The sequence below is a fragment of the Morone saxatilis genome, unplaced genomic scaffold (genome assembly GCF_004916995.1).
Source record: "Morone saxatilis isolate NCDOM2014 unplaced genomic scaffold, NCSU_SB_2.0 Contig18, whole genome shotgun sequence".
Classification (NCBI taxonomy): domain Eukaryota; kingdom Metazoa; phylum Chordata; class Actinopteri; family Moronidae; genus Morone; species Morone saxatilis.
This window is the reverse complement of record NW_023339740.1, coordinates 12,646,480-12,665,705: the sequence shown is the minus strand read 5'-3', so window position 1 is coordinate 12,665,705 and position 19,226 is coordinate 12,646,480. Positions and strand designations below refer to the sequence as shown.

General features: G+C 39.6%; 1 protein-coding gene across 1 annotated transcript in view; it reads right to left on the bottom strand.

The window, feature by feature from the left end:
- The window catches only part of LOC118328620 (low-density lipoprotein receptor-related protein 1-like), a gene marked incomplete in the record, with an annotated part of 88,024 nt that extends 74,185 nt beyond the window's left edge, over positions 1-13,839 (bottom strand). The window contains 1 exon segment of the mRNA XM_035662445.1: positions 13,236-13,839. Within this exon segment, the coding sequence (XP_035518338.1) occupies positions 13,236-13,332 (97 nt within the window).
- Positions 13,840-19,226: the final 5,387 nt, after the last annotated feature.

The following is a 19,226-nucleotide window of genomic DNA, read 5'->3' as shown; positions in this document are numbered from 1 at the left end:
CTGAGTACAGCTGCAACAATTAATTGAAATATTATCGAAAACACAATATGGTCAGCTGCAATATGCAAGTTGCAATAAACAAACAGGGAAAAAATGTGTGACAAAACAGCATTATAATGAAGTACTTTAGTTCTGAAGAGATGTCCTGGCCTATAAATAAGATTTAAAAAATCAGTAATTATGAGCTGCGAAGTGTGAAAAACCATTCACATCAGCCTCTGATGGCTGTAAATGCACCACCGCTGGCATTTTCATCAAAACCAAGTCCTACATTAACACTAACCCAATTGATTCAGATCATTTTGTAGGAGCTATACAATCTTTTTTCCCTTGGTTACAAATGGACATTACTGGGATTAGTAACTTTAATGTAATTATAGAAGTTATTATTAATTAATCCCTTACAAAACTACACTACACAAAAAAGTACACCACATTATTTAAAAAAGTGCTATTATTACAAAGGCAGATAATTCTCAGGTAGGTTAAAGAAAAAGTGTCATCTGGGACTTTATAATACAATATTTAGCCATAGTGACAGTACTGAAAAGAAAGAATAACACTCCACTTTATGATGTTATTCATAGGACCATGTCATATTGTGGGTATATGGCAATAGAGGGCATGGGGAAACTAAAGGCCATGTGGCTGAAGCATTAGTTTAATACAAATCTCTTGAAGTGTTTGTCCTTATGTGCTGCTTTCATGAAACATTACTTCTTCCAAAACCATTTATTCATGAAAGCAAAACAAACATTTTACCAGTTGACATTTAAAGAGAGCAACAGGCAATCCCAAGCTATAATTGGAATTCACTCATGGATAGTTGAGTGTTTGAATATTTATCACCAGGCTGTGATTGAACTAATGTTTCTGTATCATGAGCTCATGTTTTTTTCCTGTGTCTCTCTTCTACATCTGGGAAAAGGTCTTTTTATTCTCCCCTTTCATTTCTTTTTTGTCATCACTGACATCCAGGTCTTGACAGTAAAGGTTGCCAGGTTGCCCTCGGAAACCATACTGAGAAACTCGCAACCACTTTTTAACATATAAAAAAATAGGGACAACATTCAGCAAAACGTGCAACCCAAAATAAATATATTTCTAATAGTTTTTGCATTAGTGATATTTTAATATTGCTGGGATCCGTCAAATACATGACAACCGCTGGCAACTGGTATATTGTATACCAGGAATTGAGGGTGAAGTTGTTAACTTATAACACTTAACATTCACATTATGTAAAGTATCAGATAAAACACAGTAATAAACTTTAAACATTCTTTTATCTTACATTTTCATTGTTGTGATGCATAACATTTTAATTACTCAAATATATGGCAACCATATATAGTTTCCATTTCCACCAAAAGCTGATGGCTGGTTGCCAGACTCACTAAATCAACCCATCCACCTCATCCCTCTGATATGACTTTTTAACATTATTTTACAACGTGTGGTTTCTGTCAGCTCCCTCGTGCAGCTACTTAGGTCCGAATATAAAGTACTAAATTTAAATGGCGATGTTATGGTAAACTTTAGCTTATAGCATGATGAATAGGACAGGGGGAGGATAGGATCGAATAGGGGTGGATGACGGGATGAAGCAGGATAAACAGGATGACTGTATTCACATTTAAAGCTAGCCTCCAACTCCAGCGGTGAAGGGAATCTTGAAACGGAGCTCAACCTAAATACCATGAATTCAACCTGACACATTGCTGCACACATTCACACACTCCCCACTAACCCTCTTCTCTGTACCACTGTGATCGGTGTGTGTGTGTATACGTGTAAGTGTGGGTGGGTTTGTTGATGTGTGTGTAGAGGGGCATCTTTTTCTCTCTCAGACGTTCCAAGGATTTGAATTATTCATAAAAAAGCAACCAGGCTTGTGTTAAAGGCTTTCCTCTTTGCTCCACATTCTTCTTCTTTTCTTTCTTGTGTGCGTACGTGTTTATTTGTTTGTTTGTTCAGAGATGTCAACACCAGCCACAGCAGGCAGCTACTTGTGGTGTGTCTGTCCATTGTTTATTGTTTATTTAGATGCTGACATGCTTTAACTTGGCATGCTGTTAACTTCCAATAACGGCCGTGGGAGGAGTTCACACACACGCCTCCGACTCAACCACAAGATGCTGCTGAGAGAAACGTATCAGCGAGCAGAGGAAGTAGGTCAGGAGGTTAGCTAGCTGAAGGTGAGGGTGGGCAACGCTGAGGGGTATTGTACCACCAGCTCAGCTAGCTGTAATGGTTAGAGAGAAGCAAAGGAAGTGCATGCAGATGGCGGAAGGCTGTGTTCAGAGCCGCCATTGCAGTCAGTCTCAGGTCATCCAATCATTTAACTAGACTAAACTTCTAAAAATATACAGCACCTATAAACATAGCTGCATATACATTTAAGTTTAAAGCTTGCAGTGATAACTGTGGTCCAGACAATCATATGCTGGCTTTAGTTGTCCGTTCAAGGGTTTCGTGAACTGGTGCACAATACAAACAGGTCTTATGTGTGTTCGTCTTTTGTATATTCTACAGGGCGGAAGAGGATGAAGCAAAAAAAAGATGGTAAACAGATGGAAATGACTCAGGAGGATGACATAAGAGAACAAGCAAGATGAACTGCAGCTATGAGAGCAAATGGGGGGGGGGGTCAAAGGGGGGCAGGGCTCTCACAGCTGGGGACAAGCATGAAGATCTGAGAACAGACTGAACTGGGCTGGGATCCTGAGATGGGATGGAGGAATGTCACACATGCTATCAATGAACTGCCTGTGTGTTTACCAAAGTGGTGGCTGCGTGAAAATGCTTTGGGTCATCGCCATTTGGGCTGGGTTACAAATCCACTGCCCTCTGCCCCCGCTGCTGTCTGCTAGTCCTCCAAGATGAGCTCAGTCTGGTTGGGAGGAAGAGTCCTCCCCAGAGGCAAACACAAGCCCCGCCCCCAGCCACAGCCCCATTTCCTTCAACACCCACAGCAGTGCTATAAATAAGTTGGAGGCCTGCCCTCTGAGATCAACCAGGGCACTACAAATCTCCAGCAGACACTGAGACTACGGCCTCATCACACACCACTCAACTGCAGTGGAGGTGAAGGCGGACTTAAAGTGCTGTCGACAGTGGTGCTGAAAGGGAGCTTGAGCAGTATGGAATCCAGTTTCAAAGCAGTGAAAGGTATCGCACAGAGAGGCCAACCTTCAACTGGACAGCCATAAGTGCCCCTGAGCAAGACAATCTGCTCCAGGGCCGCTGTTCTGTAACTCACTGCTTTGACCTCAGTGTTTTTCCACCAAATTAGCTCTTCTTCCGTTCAAGATTCTTCGAACCGTGGTGCTATGCAGCGAACTAGCCCGCGTTTCCACCAGAGGGCGCTACACAATGCACAACGACCTCTAGAACATGCTAACACTTGCTAAGGACAGCTGAAGCTGACGGGAATGTCATTAGTTTTTAAGTAGTTGTTCAAAAAGTATCAGACAACCTACAGTTTTTACCTGACGATGGCTCTAGATGAAAAGTCAAAGGATCGCCACATTGTTGTTTGTTTGGACAAAATTTCATGTCAATCTGTTCAATAGTTGTCGAGGCATTCTACTCAAAGCCACTCTTTTGCAGAATACTGTACAGTATGGATGATTTTCTTCAGTTAAATCTGTTATACAAGTCACTAGTCTGAAATCTACCTGGGTTTTCCCTGAACTTTTATTATCTTAAGTCACCCACCTTGTATATGTCAGTATGACTGTTAGAGCCTAAGAATTACAGAGGTCTAGAAATGTAATGTAGTCATGAAAATGTATTTACACATGCATAAAATTGATGCTTTTACATGACAGCAGCTGCTTTCCTTTACACACAGCTAGGATAAACTTCCTCGGGCTACATCCGCCCAGATCTAAGGAGGTGATCCTTTCTAGCTTCAGGAGCTTCATAACTGGTACTGATTCATCCAAAAATATAGAGAATAATAAAGCTGGCAGGCCACACAAAAGCACTAGGTGGGTGTGTTGGCTGAAGTAAGTGCGTGGTGAAGTTATTCAAAAGGCTTACAGAGATTGTTGCAATGTCTGCTGGGAAAGAAAACATGTAGTTTAGTCTACTGAAGATAGCATGTGCTCATACTAATAAAACACTTCAACTGTTTCTCAAGAGGAAAAGATGGTTCTACTAATACGAAATACTCTTCACTGTTACACATGATAAAGCTTCATTATCTTTTCAAATATTTAGGAAAGAGATGTTTATATGAGGGCAAGACAAACAACCTGAATTGTGTGTAATCAGTCTTGACATTGATGCCCACTTGGCCAAACCTCAACGTGCACTTCATCTTTTCGGAGCTCAACAGATTGGAGTAACACTGCAACATGGCCGATTTAACACTGACTCATAGCTTAATATCGACAATACGACAGAAAAAAAACATTGCAAATGCTGCAGGAGATTAACTCAGACCAGTCCACAGAAATATCAAGTGAGAAATGTTTTTAATATTTTGTGTTCAGTGGCACTACAGCCCTGATAACATTTTTTTTTTTAGATAGATTCAGACAAACCAAGTTTGGCCAATAATGAGACGGCAAACTGCCACAACAAAGTCAAAAGTGAAGACATACAGGAAGAAACTCATGTAGAGTAGAAAGGGGCAGGGGTCTATTTTGCTGACCTTTGGGCTGATCTGACGGGGTTCTGCGAAGGGCCAGAAATGAGGGAAGAGTCTATATTAGCCTCTTTGGCTGCGGCCTGCCACCTCCTCATCCTCCTCCACAGCCCAGGCACGAATGCTTCAGGACTTTGTAATGGAAGAGAGTGAGAAGAAGCAAGAGGGAAGGAAAAAAAAGTTTTCCAATTTGTCATGTTACAAAACAGAGAAAAAGAGGCCCCAGCTGTGCCTCTTAAATAAACCTTTCTGGCAGACTTTGGAGGAGCTGTGGAAGTGTAGACAGTAGAGAACAAAATTGTGATAGAAGAAACTTAATTAGACAAGTCTATCACAGAGAGTGGATGAAAAAGCATGCTGATTTTTAAATAGCAGCCACCTAAATTATTATATCAATATTTTGAAAAGATAGCAACAGGAGTAAATGTCTTGGGACGTTTATACGTGTACAGCCGCTCAACTAGCTCACCCTCTGGATGAATCTTTCATTTCTTCATGTTTTCATGAGATGTCTTGTGTGTTTCTAAGTCTACGTAAGTGTGTGTTACGCATGCACTCGGAGCTGAGAAGAATTAACATCAGGAATGTGCTCATGTCTGGTGATAGTTGCCAAGTAAAATGGGGCTCCGTCATGCAGGACAACACAGTCCTGCCTGCTATTGTTTGGATTTTACAGGTCAGATCTGAGCACAAACTCAGTCCCTCTACACAAGCCATTGTGGTATTGAAAGGCAGAACCTATTAAGCGAAAAAAGAGTAATCAAATGTGAACTTAATTAAGAGCTATTTGGATGTCTGGCTGAGATTTCACCATGTCTCAACCCCAGAGTGGTAATCAACCATGACTGCTATTTGTGTTAGAGCTCAGAGGGAGGAGGCTACGACCTCCTTCACTTCCACATAAGGATTAAATCGAATTCAGCAGCGGAGTGGGGACGAAGCAGAAAACCACAAGGTGTGATCTGCCATTATCAAGTTAGTCAGTTTAGACAAATCCCTTTGCCACACCACCACTAGAGCACACGCTGTACATAGCGGCACAGGCTGGGAAATGACAATTAAGCCTACTTAGTATGCTGCCTAGGGAAACATATTAAAGAAGATTATATGAAATTCTTTAGTGCCTTTTCATAAGACCAGTACAGGTTTCAAGTCTTGGTGTGACGCATGAGCTCCAAGGAGCGAGACTAGATTCTCTAGAACGTTCTCTCGCATTCACTATCCATGTGCACCTATTTGCTTTGAGTGTGAGATGAGAAAATTGATACCACTCTCAAAACCAAACCAAACACTGGCTGTAGACAGGAGTGTGGACACCATAGTTTCTCCTTCACACTTGGAAGGGGAGGGTGAAGCGAGGGAGTTGCCATCTGTAACTACACCACTAGATGCTGTTATATTCTACACACTGGTTCTTAAACATGTTTTATCTTGTTTGTTTAATCTGTGCTGTAAAACGTACAATTGCCATTTTGCCATTTTGTTGGCTCAGAGCATTTGCCAGGCATCCAGGATGGAAGTTATTGCTCCTAGCCAAGAAATAGTCCGGCCCATAACCTTCCGTAAAACAGTGACTTGTCCTCTTCACAATTTGGTTTTAGTACAAATCAGACAAACAACATATAATATGTGAATTAGTGAGCTTTAAAGGTGCTGGTAGAGAGAGCCAGGCTAACTGTTTTCCCCCTTTCCAGTCTTTTGTGCTAAGCTAAAGTAACCAGCTGGTGGTTGTACCGTTATATTTAATGGACACATATGAGTGGTATCAATCTTGTCATCTAACCCAGATACTCAGATATATTTCCCACAATGTCGTACTGCCCCTTTAAGATATTTCAGTGATCTGAGTTCAGTTGTTAAGCGTGCAAACACACAGGTATAGAATACAGACCCACACATTCCCCATGTTCAAAGTACCTCATCATCTCCAAACTATAAAGACAGACATTTGCACATTTGCAAAAAATATATTCAATTTAGTAATAGTGTGTGGGCTAATAATAGTAGAGCAAACCATTCTCTTCCCAGAAGCACACAATGCACATAATCAGAGAGACCACACTGCCTACACACACACACACACAGTTGAGTGTGGGAAATCCTCCACACTGTAAATGTGAACATCAATAGCCTGAAAATGGAGTACAATATTCAGAATTATATTCGTAGAGATTTACTGGATGTGATATCACCTTGAAATGTTTGTCAAGTATTGACCACAAACATCTCTCGACCATGTTGTGTTTTTGCCAAGGCTGAGAGCAGAAATAACAATTGTGGGTCCACAAAAGGCCATGTGAGGGGATTTCTACCACAGAGTGAAGGGTGAATGCCTGCTTGAAGGATTAGTGTTACAATTAGGCTTATGTTAAGGTTATGGTTGGGTACTTTGTGTTTAGGATTAGATGTTTGGGAATAAATCTATTGCATGAATAGTGACCTTGGTGCTGATGTGACTGAGCGTGTGTTGCCAGATGTATTGTTTGCATGTGTAATGTATTTGAAAATTACCAGTTTCACAGCTCGGAAGGGTTCATCAGGACGGAGCTGTGGGAACTCCTATTAGGGATGTTGAATTGTAAAGGCTAGATACATACTGTATACTGCACTGTATCAGGGAGTACTGTAGAGAAGAATGAGATTTGTTCAATTTTCCTTCAGGGAATGAATTCACGAATAATCTACAATAGGTGCAAGTCTGCTCTGTCACACGTTTGTCACTGAAAAGAATGGATGTCAATGAAAAGAACCCTGTAGCAGAGGCTTAAATGGATGTGAATGCATGTATTTGTTGTGTGGGCTGATGCAGAAAATGGACTGTATATTATCTGCTGGAGGAACCAAGATTGGAAACATCCATAAACAAAAAAAAAGACAATTTCTATCTGGTTTTGGAATTGAAACTGACGCTTGGATTAGTACATTAACGATTTAATGAAACGATTAAATTCACGGATAGTTTCAATCTTATGCAGCATCAATGCGCGATATAGCCCCCATTGTGCAAAAGCAACCTGACAAATCAGAATCACAGCTTGATGCACAAGTCATCAACACAAACAGTCCTTTCAGACTGACACAGAGGAGCAAGACTCGTGTTTGCGGTCGGTGTGAACGGGCTGACACAAGTCGTCAGACCAGACCCTGACACTTCCTGGCCTCAGCATTAAAGGGTGAAGGGCTGCTGTTACTTAAATGTAGAACAGAGTTACTTTAGCTATATCATCTACAGTCAAAAAATAAAAGCAATACAAGTTGCACAACTGTTTCCATCCAGTATGAAAAACAACATTGCAAGTGTGACAAATCCTTTGAAGCTAGCTGTTAGCATTGATGTGTGTGTGAACTGCAGTCGCTAACTCGAGCCTTGTGTAAATATGGCGATGCCAGGTTTTTCAATCATGACTATTGGGTTGTTATTATGAATGGTCAAACGTGGGCTGAATGAGTGTTCATAAAACAACACTGATCACATTCACACCTGTTTATGTGAAGGACTGCTGCTGCTCAGTGATAACAGCTTTGTCACTAATAAGGTTTCTTATGACACATATAACTTTCTCTCTCTTACACACACCCTTAGTCATGCAAATACAAATTCATCTGCTGAATTATCATTAATGAATGGATTCAATATTAAAGTGCTTTTTACATAAAACTTAACCTACTAAACCGTACAATATGTTAACCAAAGCAGCTACTGTATAAAACACTCTTTCGAAGCTGCTATAATCAATATTTTTACATAGACAATGCATCACATGACTACTTGCATTTAGCAGCTAAAGCAAAAAGAGAGTAAATACTGGTGGCCATTAGCATTACTCCAAATGAATTTTATACATGTTGGATGTGTAAATAGGCAATTATTTGCTAACAAGTTTGCTAAATCAACTTAAAAGGTGACAATATGTCATTGTAGTAACCACCACTGGTTTCTGCTGCCCCCTAGTGGCCATAAAAGTCAGTTATTGCAGTTTTAAAGCTGAAATCTGCACATTTTCACATCTGTTTTTTTGTGTGTATCAGTTGGTTGTTGTTGGTACTCAATGAAGATGTGTTAAATCTGAATATATATTAATATAGTTAGCAGTTGTACTGTCAACTAAACACGTGTTACTGGTGTTTCAGCACACTGTACCACACTGACACATATAATAACTCTAAATTAATTAAAAACCACGGGGGTCCTGATGGCACTAATTGTCAGTTTATCCCAGATTCTGGTCCCTCATAAACACCTTTCAGTACAATTGTCTGTTCTCACTGTACTATTCTCATATTAATATTATTTCACTGTTTCTAGGCTACACAATGCAAAAAATGGAAATGGCTTCCTTATTCCTTGGTGTTGTCCTTGGAATTATGCTAAACCGTTGGTCATCATGCAGGAAGGATTTCTGTCATTTTGTCCTAATTACTGAATAAGACAGGCTGTCCAGGAAATACAGTCTCCATCTCAGCATAAGCTACAAATCAAAGACTTCTGTCAGAGAGGACTTAGCCTTCTTCTGAGCCTGCCTTCACAAGTGATTTTTTTTCCTATCCTTACCTTTATGCATTGATAGCTGTGGTGTCAAAAGTTGCTGGCTAATGTATTGTGAATATACATGTGCCTGCTCATGATATCACCAAACTAGTTTCTGCTCATATTCTTTCAAAGGGCCTCCTGAGACTGTATTCTATCTTCAGTCCTTAAATAGCTCCATCTAGATAGTGTATCTCAATCAGTCGGTCACAATTCTAAAGTGGGTCACGGGGCTGGTCTGACAAGCCTGGCCACATATATCCAGAGCACTGTGGTCATAATTGATATCAGCTTTTAAAAGACTTTAGCAGTGTTTTCAGGTAATTATGGAAAAAGTCTGTTTTTTATGAATGAGTTTTGATTTCTGACATGAAAAAAACAATGACTTGGGAGAGTCTTACTGCTGCTAGTTTAAAAATAGTTGAAATGTTATATCTCACAAATGAATCTGTACAAAAATAAAGCTGGGCTTTTTTTTGTGCGTAACAATTCCTTGGCCGGGAGCTGTGACTAGCTAGTAGGCTACATATTGAACAGACAAATATGAGAATGGTATCAATCCTTTCATCTAACTCTCGACAAGAAAGTAAGGCGCATTTTCCAAAATGTCAAATATATCAACATATTCCTTAAAGGATCATTTTATTTCATGAAATAAAAAATAAGAAATTAAATTATTACAGCCACATAAACTCTCAGTGTAATAATATGACTAGGGTATTTTCGATACCAGTGGCAATACTTTGACCTTGGTACCGGTTCCTGGACAATACTTTTTGCTGTACCAATTTTATAAAATCCATTTTAACAAAAAGAAAATTCAAAACACATTAAGTTACAATTACTTACTAATAGGAAGCTGTTTGACAGACTGCTGCATGCTTATTAATAACAGTCTATCTATTCTATCTATCGTATCGTATCTATCTATCTATCTATCTATCTATCTATCTATCTATGCTTATTGGCACACTGATGCTGATTAAATTTACTCAGTATTAACTCGAAATCTGGTAGCAAATGACAAGCCAATTTTTCAATATTTGGAAAAATCAAAGAGTAATTCAGTTGGTGTCATAAAAGTATTGTAAGTAAGTTTGGTACCCAGCCCTAAATATGACTGAACTTTACTTAGCCTCTGAGTTGTTTTTCCCCAGGAAAAGCTGCTGACCAAAGTGCTGGATTTTATATCTGCTCAGTTATGCAGTCGTGGCTGGTTTTCAGTGTGTCATATAAGGTATTTAGGCAGCCAACCAACCAACACTCTTTAACTCTATGCACTGATCTAAACCACAGTGTTAAATATACTCTTCCTCTGTTATTTACATAACTACTTTTCGACATGCACTTTGAAATGTTGCTCGTGTGACATAAGGTCAACGGAAATGAGGACCTAACAAATGCACTCTGTTTTCCATATTGCCCTCAGTTGTAAGTAAACAGTAAAGTGGTAACCTTTTGGCCATGTGGATGTCATTTTGACGGTAGCATCACCCCAAAAACAGCCAAATGCTGGGCCAGTTCTAAGGCCTCCACCAAATGTTACAGCAGAGAGGTCCACAAGGGAAAAGTGCCAGGTGAAAATTGGATGGTGACATAATTAAAAGGAAAAAACCCTGTGCTACTTCTATTAACAAGGATGTGTTTTAAATGAAGAAGTTCAACATTTAAGGAGGGGGGGGGACAGCAAAAGAATTAAATATAAAATAAGGAACCAGGCATTTCAGATACAGACGACTTCAAAAACATTTAAATGGATGTCTGCATGGAAAAAATAGAACTGATTCAAATTGAAATGTTTCAAGCTGTCCTCAGTGACACAGTTTCAAACCCATTTCTCCTTTTTTTTTTCTATGGAAGGTGTTTTTCTCTTAAAGCCCTGGAAGACAGTGCTGTCCATTCCTGAGGAGCAGTGATCTCATTTTGCAATGACATTACAGTACTTTCATGGAGCGAAACGATGTGAATTCTTTCATTAAGGTCTTTTCTACTAGGCCCCCAATTAACAGCGCCTTCTGAACAAAATGAGACTGTCCATGGAGGTCCCCTCTAGGAAACAAAGAGCAGTTTAGACCCAATTAAGCTCAGGGTTTGTTGGTGGCCCAGGGTCTTTGCTCTGACTACAATACTGAGACAGTGCAAGAAGATCTTTAGAGGTCTAGAAAATGGAAAAATAAGAGTGCCAGGGAAGTCTGAGAAACTTTACTGTTAACATGTGTGGTTCAAATGGCCCTAAAAATCAAAGAGGCAATAAAAGAGGTTAAAAAGCAATTTAGCTATTGCTTGAAAGGGAGTAAGCAGTCTAGCTTCCTATACAACAAGTGACATGTTGACTAAGGTCTTCTAAGGCTGGCTTTAAAATGTGGGTGTTCAACGTATGAGCCATGTCAACTGTTAACAAATTTCAATAGGTGTCCTTGAGAGGCTCAGTGAAGCACAGCAGCCTCTGCATCCCAGTGGGTTTTTGAGCAAAGCTAATGTTTGGCGATCTCCTCTGCACAAGGCTTACTCATCAAATCAAGGCATTAAGACCAGCGGGGAGGAAAATTTCACTAAGACAATAACAGTGCATTAAGGCAGAAACTGTTTGTTTTAAGGCAAGATTTCTCAGCTGTAGACCGAAACTGCAGGTGATTGCAGGCTAACCAAGTCTATCTTCAAGGTGGTAATTTATATGGATTTTGAAGAACCTCACAGCAATGGATTGCCAAGTGCAAGGAGATGACTTCAAAGGCAGAGGGAAGCATTTATAGCTTGAAGATAAACAGAGAATGCCGCTTGTGGTTTTAAAATCAGTCACGCATGCTAAAGTCTTACCGAATTTAATGAAATGTCGAATTTGGAACCCTTATTGGCTTTACAGCAGCTGGTGCTCCTTATTGGAAACGTTTCCTTACCAGTAAAAGTCACCTAAAAACATACTTAGGACCCTAAGATTCATCCACAGGTCAGACATTCCCAACATGAATAAAAGGCATTATATCTTTGCAAAAAGAAACATTCAGTCATTCTCTTTTCACCTGCAAAGAATTAAACAAATCTGCCTACACTAACTCCCCTTTGATAACGCCCTTTCTTTTCTTACCAAACAGAGGAGCGCAAGAGTGGGACTGTAGGGCTTAATAGTTTCCAGAAGTTGTTCCAGACTGTGAAGGGAGGTGTGTGTGTGTGTTAGGGGGAGCTGTTTTGAACTGTTCACTATCTGCCTGCAGATCATAATATGACTGTTGGCATTCAAGGGTCCTGGCCCAGGTAATAAACTCAGCCATCATACTGATACATGGACATGCCTGTTGATGGCAGCACTACAACATCTGAGCTTACATTTGAGGGAAACTAACTGTGATAATTACATGTAATAAACACAGGGTCTATTGTTCTCATAAAGCATCTCTGAGGCAGAGAAAAACCCCAGACACACTTTAAATTCCTCATCGGAGTAATAAAAATATGACAGGATTGTTTGATTGAGGAATAGCAAGGCTGCTGTCATCACATCAGCACATCGCTCATGAAAATCTGTTGAACGTGAACTGACTGAAGACCTGACACATTAGATACACTACAGCTCCGCAGGAGGCTCTAAAAGCTGACATTTTTTAAAGACATGACACCGATCACGATTCTAATGACACTAATGACAATCACCGATTTTAATGATCGATGTGTAAACAAGTGGTTTATAAGCAGGTACTGGGGCCTATGCATCAGTGGATGTCAGTGTAAATGTGAGAGAGCGCCTGTATCCAGAGGCGGGGGGGGGGGGGGGTGCGATCACTGCTGTGACATTGCAATATTCACATGTGGCACTGGGAGACAGAAACAAAAGACCGCTTTAATTGTCTCGCCTCGGTTTCATCCCCTCCACGTTGCCTTCACTCAATCGAGCAGTCGTTCCCTTCAGGGCACAGTCTACTCTTCTCACACACAGACACACAACACACTAAATCCTGTGATAATCAGCGTGCACACACTTCTATAGTTGTTGTTTTTTTTTTCTAAGCATTTTTAACAGTAGACTCTGGTTATCCTGGATTCAGCGCTGCTTACCATCAATAGCTCTTCCCGGAGCGATTACTTCCAAACTGTGCAACAATCCCAAGAAAAGCAATCCTGTTGCCAACATGTTGGCCGTGGTGCGCAACATTGTAGCCTATCTTGAGAGATTATTCTCATCAATCGCCTCTTGGTCCTGTCAAGCTGGAGGTTGCAGACCGGCGACGACGTGTAACCGTGCCCAGGCAGTGATGCTCCTCAGTGGAAATCCGCTTTCTGGGTGCGCAATGAAGCTGACAAGGATGCTGCTGTCTGCCCACTCGGATCGGAGCACAGTTTTTGAAGACTGTCAAAGCAAAAAAAAAAAAAAAAATAGAGAAACAGGCTTCTCCCAGCCCGGGGTTGCTCAGGGGCTCCTTGGATGCATGGACAGCCCTGCCACAAAGGCTAGCAGGCTGAACTGAGCATCAAGCTAGCCTGGCTTGCAGTCGAGATGAAGGAGAGCCGGCGCCTCTAATCATGCAGTTGTCCCCCCTTTGTTCTGCCTGCCCCGGTGAAGAAGCAACCACAGGAGGAAATAAAGAAGTGGATCAAATGTTCCTCTCCTCCCCACCACCTCTGCTGCTGCTGGCCACAGATTGAGCCTGAAGCCCCGGAGCTCAGCAGCGGTCTGACGTTGCAGCAGCAGCTCGGCTGGCCCTCCCCTCTTTCTNNNNCTCTCTCTCTCTTTCTCTCCAGCACCCGACACCCCACCATCCACCTCCATCAAATCACACCAAACTTAACAGTTACTGCAACAATGCTCTGGATTCCGCCTCAGTCCCAGTTTGAATTATTTATTTAGTTTGCCAAGTGGATTTTCTTTTATGTTTTTTTATTTTATTTTTTTCTCCCTAATTCTCATTATTGTCTGTTCGTTTAAGTTGCAAGGGCTTTTTAGCAAGGACTGATGATGATGATTGATCGTTTAAAAGGGTTAAGTGAGCATCAAATAACATATAATTATAGTTCTTTATTTTTGGTCAATATCTGGGATCACGTCCATATTGCATCAACATGTTTTCACTTCTGTATGAACTGTCTATAGACACAAATTAATAATTAACTTCTGTTGGATCTTTTCTAAGTTTAGTATGTTGAAGCTGCTGAGACTTGCAAATGATTATAGAGGAACTGAGCAATTTGCCATCAGTGTTTAATGACACAAGAGAGGGGGGAATAATTTACAAATGAAAATTTACAAATTAAAGGAAAATCAGGTAATAAAATTATAAAACACTGGTCAGTAAATAGATTGCTAAAGATAATTAAAGGTAATCACTTTTGAGAGTTGTAAATAAAAAAATCAAAACAAACGAAGAAAAAGTTAAACATGTATTAATTTATACAGTGAAATCTTTTAATCACTTTATTGCTCCCCAAAGGACAAATTCCCCAAATCAATCTGAACTTATTAATATAGAGAAAGTATTTCCTGCATTTAAAAGTAATTTAACAACACTGTGTTAAAATGAAAAGTAAATGACATATACTTCATTCAATGTGCATTTTGTTGAGTCTAACCACCTGGACCTCAGGTTACTTTTCCATGTGGTGGTAATATTGTAGGTAGCTGTGGATCCATTTAACTTAAATTACTTATGGATACTTCATAGGGCAAGATAATGTGACGCAGCAATCTGGACTGATTAGGCTTCAGTGACTGTCTCCTTCCAAGATGCAATGAGCAAGAGGTTCACACAGTCCTTCCCAGATCCCACTGCATCCGTGCAGATGTTGTGAGCAACCTGTTTGGGTTGCCAGTGCAACAACAACCACACAGTCCCTCACTGGCTTCCCACCCATGAACACTGCAAATTGTGTGTTTTGGAATAATTTATATTTGCACATATTATCTTATGTTTTGTTTTACATAAGTTATTTGCTTTATATATTGCAATTTCGATATTTTGATATCTGATTATGTCATGTGCAGCCAGCCCTCTCCAGCCGACTATTCTCAGTAGCTACATAACGTAGAGATATGTTGAGTATGTGACAAATAAAAATGTAGAACTTGAAACAGAGATACCACAAACTGAACACCAGGTGGTGCCATCCATGGACATATGTCCCACCCACAGCATTGGGAAACCACTGGCCAGGATCGTGGCAGCAGGAAAGGCTAACCTGGCGCCCAATGGTTTGTTACACAGACCCATCTGGGAAATTGTCCCTGGAAACTGTTTGGAAAAGGGCAGGCAGATTCAAAAAATACTTGGCAGGGATGAACCACCTGCCTATTACTATCATAGGCTAAGTTCAATCAGTCAGATCAATGAGCCAATAAGCTAGTCGGGAGAATAGAGAAAACTTATTTTCCATCGTAAAAAACCTTCAGTGCTGTTCTTCACTCTTCTTTCAATGAATGAATACTATCCGGTTCTGGCTTCACGAATGCTAGAGCAACATCTACACTAACCTCTTTCGGAGCCGTTGTTGCTTTTGAGTGACCAGTCACTTATCGCTGCATCACGCTGCTAGTAGTTCCTCAAAGTTTGAAGCCTGGAAAGATGAATCTTGTGATTTCATGATCTCGCAAATCCATATTATTCCTCATAATTCTTTTGTACCTAGTGCTTAATTTAATATTAAAGACCCTCACACTCTCCTCAGTTTTTTTTAGCAATGACAGGACAGTATCTGGGTCCTAAACAAACAAACTTTACTTACTGACCATTTGGCAGAAATATCCTAATTTAGTTTTTAATGGATTATCTCTCTACTGCTATGCTGATGACAGCTAACTGTACATATAAACAAATAATGACATACATGACATGACATATCATATCTCCTTACCTGATATGAGAGCAATGGGGAACAGATACTTCCAGCTGAACAGCTAGAGACTGCAGCTCTCTAGTTTGTACAACAAATAGGTCGAACATTGTGTCCCATAACCCTGATATCCTTCTCTGAACAGCTCTTCAAGTTCAATTCCTGACAAGGGTTTAACCTCTTAGCCTTTGCAAACCACATTAAAAAAACTCCCTAAATTTCACAAACAGATCAACTTCTCCACATACTACTACTACCACTGCTACGGTGCACTGTTAACATTCCTGGCAGGAGTCTCCAGACACTCCAGGGTCCTAATGATATTTTGGATTACTTAACATCCATCCTCTACCAAATAGCTTGTTGCTGCAGGGTACAGGTAAAGATGAAAGTCCCGTGCAGTAAATGATGACATGCAATATAGTCACTGGTGTGCAAAGAGTAGAACATGGTAGGTAACAGGTTTAACTTAAGGCAATTCTTGAATGATTTTATGAACACAAATTTGTCCACAGATGCATTTTATTTCATTTAAGAGCACCTTGGGGAGATTATAATATTTTACCAATAAAGAGTTTTTAACCTTTTGTGATGGTTTTGAAAGACGCAGCATTATGTGCAGTAGAGAATATGAAGTTATAGATATAAAAGAATTCATCTTAGAACGATTTGATACATTTAATTGTTTTAATTATTGTTTTATATATCACAATTTTAAAGTAAAATACCATCTAAGTATAAGTGTGGATGAAACCATGAAACATTTGATTATACTGAAGGCCAAAGTATGTGCCAAAGTAAAGTAAAGTGTATTGCTCTAGAATATCTAGAGCAATACAATCACTATAACTTTATAATGAAAACCTTGACAAACTTGTAAGAAAAGGGCCAAGGCCACATACATCTAGAGTACTCATCACAAACAGCAGAGACTTATCCTTGTGTCGACTCAATTGTTGTGACATGTTATATAACAAGACTGTGCCATAAGCATAAACAAGCCATCTGAAAGAAGACTGTTTTAAATCATACTGGAGCTGGAGGAAGTGCAAATATGCCCAGTGTATTGTTTTGTTTTGTGTTTTGTGTCTTAAAAAATGTCTTAAGTCACGTCCCAGTTCCTAGCCCTGAGTCCTAAAGATGGGGTTTTCACCACATAAAATGTTCTTTCAAAATCTAAACACTAACAAAGTAATAGGAGTATTTTTAAATCAACATAAGATTACGTTAAATGCTTAATTACATTTGTTTATTTTTCCAAACATACATCTATTGCAATAGTTTTGAAAGAGACACAGGAAACTGCAATCATACAGGAAATGAGATTTGGACTGTTTTCAAAATTAAACAAAGCAAATGCCAGTCAACAATCAAAAGCATGTAGTGTTAACATAAGCAGGCATTTATCCATTCCTCATAAAATAACACAAATTATGCAAGCTCACGTCCACCCAGCACTTTATTTTCCATTTTATTCCTCTCCATGAACAGGACAAAGACCATAGACCACAAAAACAGTTTCTTCCCGTCTGCAGCTGGCCTCCTTAACAAGGCCTGGATTACCCACTGTCACACTCCCACCCAGTATATAAAGTATGCATTACAATTAATGCCCCATGTTTTCTGCACAGCTTTTCTCTTTTCTTCTTATCTTTATCTATTTAATTTTCGAAGTACTTTATTTTTTCTGTGTGTTTTTTGTGTGATTGTGATTTGTATATTTGTATTTGTATATGTGTATATTTTATGCACCAACTGCACCAGGTCACATTCCTCATAGGTGTAAAAACCTACTTGGCAACAAACAAAATTCTGATTCTGATTCTGATTCTGAAGACACCTAAAACAATCCTATCGTTGAATTAAAACAATTCATTCAAACACACATCTAGTTTAAATGACCTTCAGCCTTTAAAGACTGGCCTAAACATCTGCTTTGAATATTTTGCTGATCCTGCCAAGATTATTCTGTTCTGGGCTTTGGGAGAGTAACAAGTCATTTGAGGCTCAAGTCCAACTGAAGTCACGAGTTAATGGTGTCAAGGTTGAGTTAGGAGACTTTTTAGACTTTTTTCGTGTCTTGTGATTCAAGTTTGAATTGAATCGGTCAGGTGACTTGATTTCCACACCTTCGGTAAGTAACAGATATATGTTGTATATGTGTCCTTATTTTCCTGGTAAGTTTTAACAAACATTTGTAATTTCACAGCTGCAATTTCTGTGTAAAATACAGTCAGTTAACATCTGACACAACCCATTAGTACTGGAAGGAACTGTAGCAGGTCTGGGGTCTTATGAGTAAGTGTTAATAAACAGGAATTTTAGTCAAATTATATTTACATTTTGTATATGTTCAAGATAGCACAAATTAAATAATTTTTAAAGTAATTCTATACCAGATAATCCTGCACAGACAGTCACACATACACATACAAAAGCATCCTTATCACAGCAATTTGACATATACTTTTTTAGCAGTTTTGCATTTCTCTTATTTATTTATTTGTGTGTGTGTGTGTGTGGGTTTATACCAGGTGGTTTACTGTAACAGTGACCACCACAGCCACCTAGACCTGTCTGCAAAATGCTGCACAGCGCTGACATCTAGTGGGTCTACACTGCCAGTATTACATTTCAGAGAACAATAGGTCCTTTGTGTCAGAGCTTTTTTTTACAGTCATAAAATACTGAGAAAAATGAACACGTAATGAGTTGTGATCACAGACAATATCCAGCAAAACGCTTTACAGAGCTGTTTAAAGAAAGTATTATCTCAACAATCTTTTATTGATTTTTGGGGCCTTGCCACCATTTTATTTATTGAGCTCACACTTTCCTGGCAGTTTGAGGAGAAACTGCTCTTTTGATAAAACGACTGACAAGTTGCCACTAAACAAGCTTTGTTTTGAGTGAATTCAGTCAGGACTGTTAGTTATTTCCCCCCTTCAGTCTTCATCCTTTAATCTTTTTATTTGCTATTTGTGTCTTAATTTAATTTTAGTGTGACTTACACACAGCACTGATTCTTAACCAATCAAATGTGGAGCTCCAGTCCAAATGTCCACATACCAAAGGCTTTTGCGCAATCCTGACTTAACTAAAAACAGACATTCAGTGGAAGAAAAGGGAAAGACACAACTACAAAGACTTTAAAAATAAATTCACAAAAGGAACACAGTAGTCGTCTTGAACTTCTTAGACATCATCAAACACACGCATGCACAC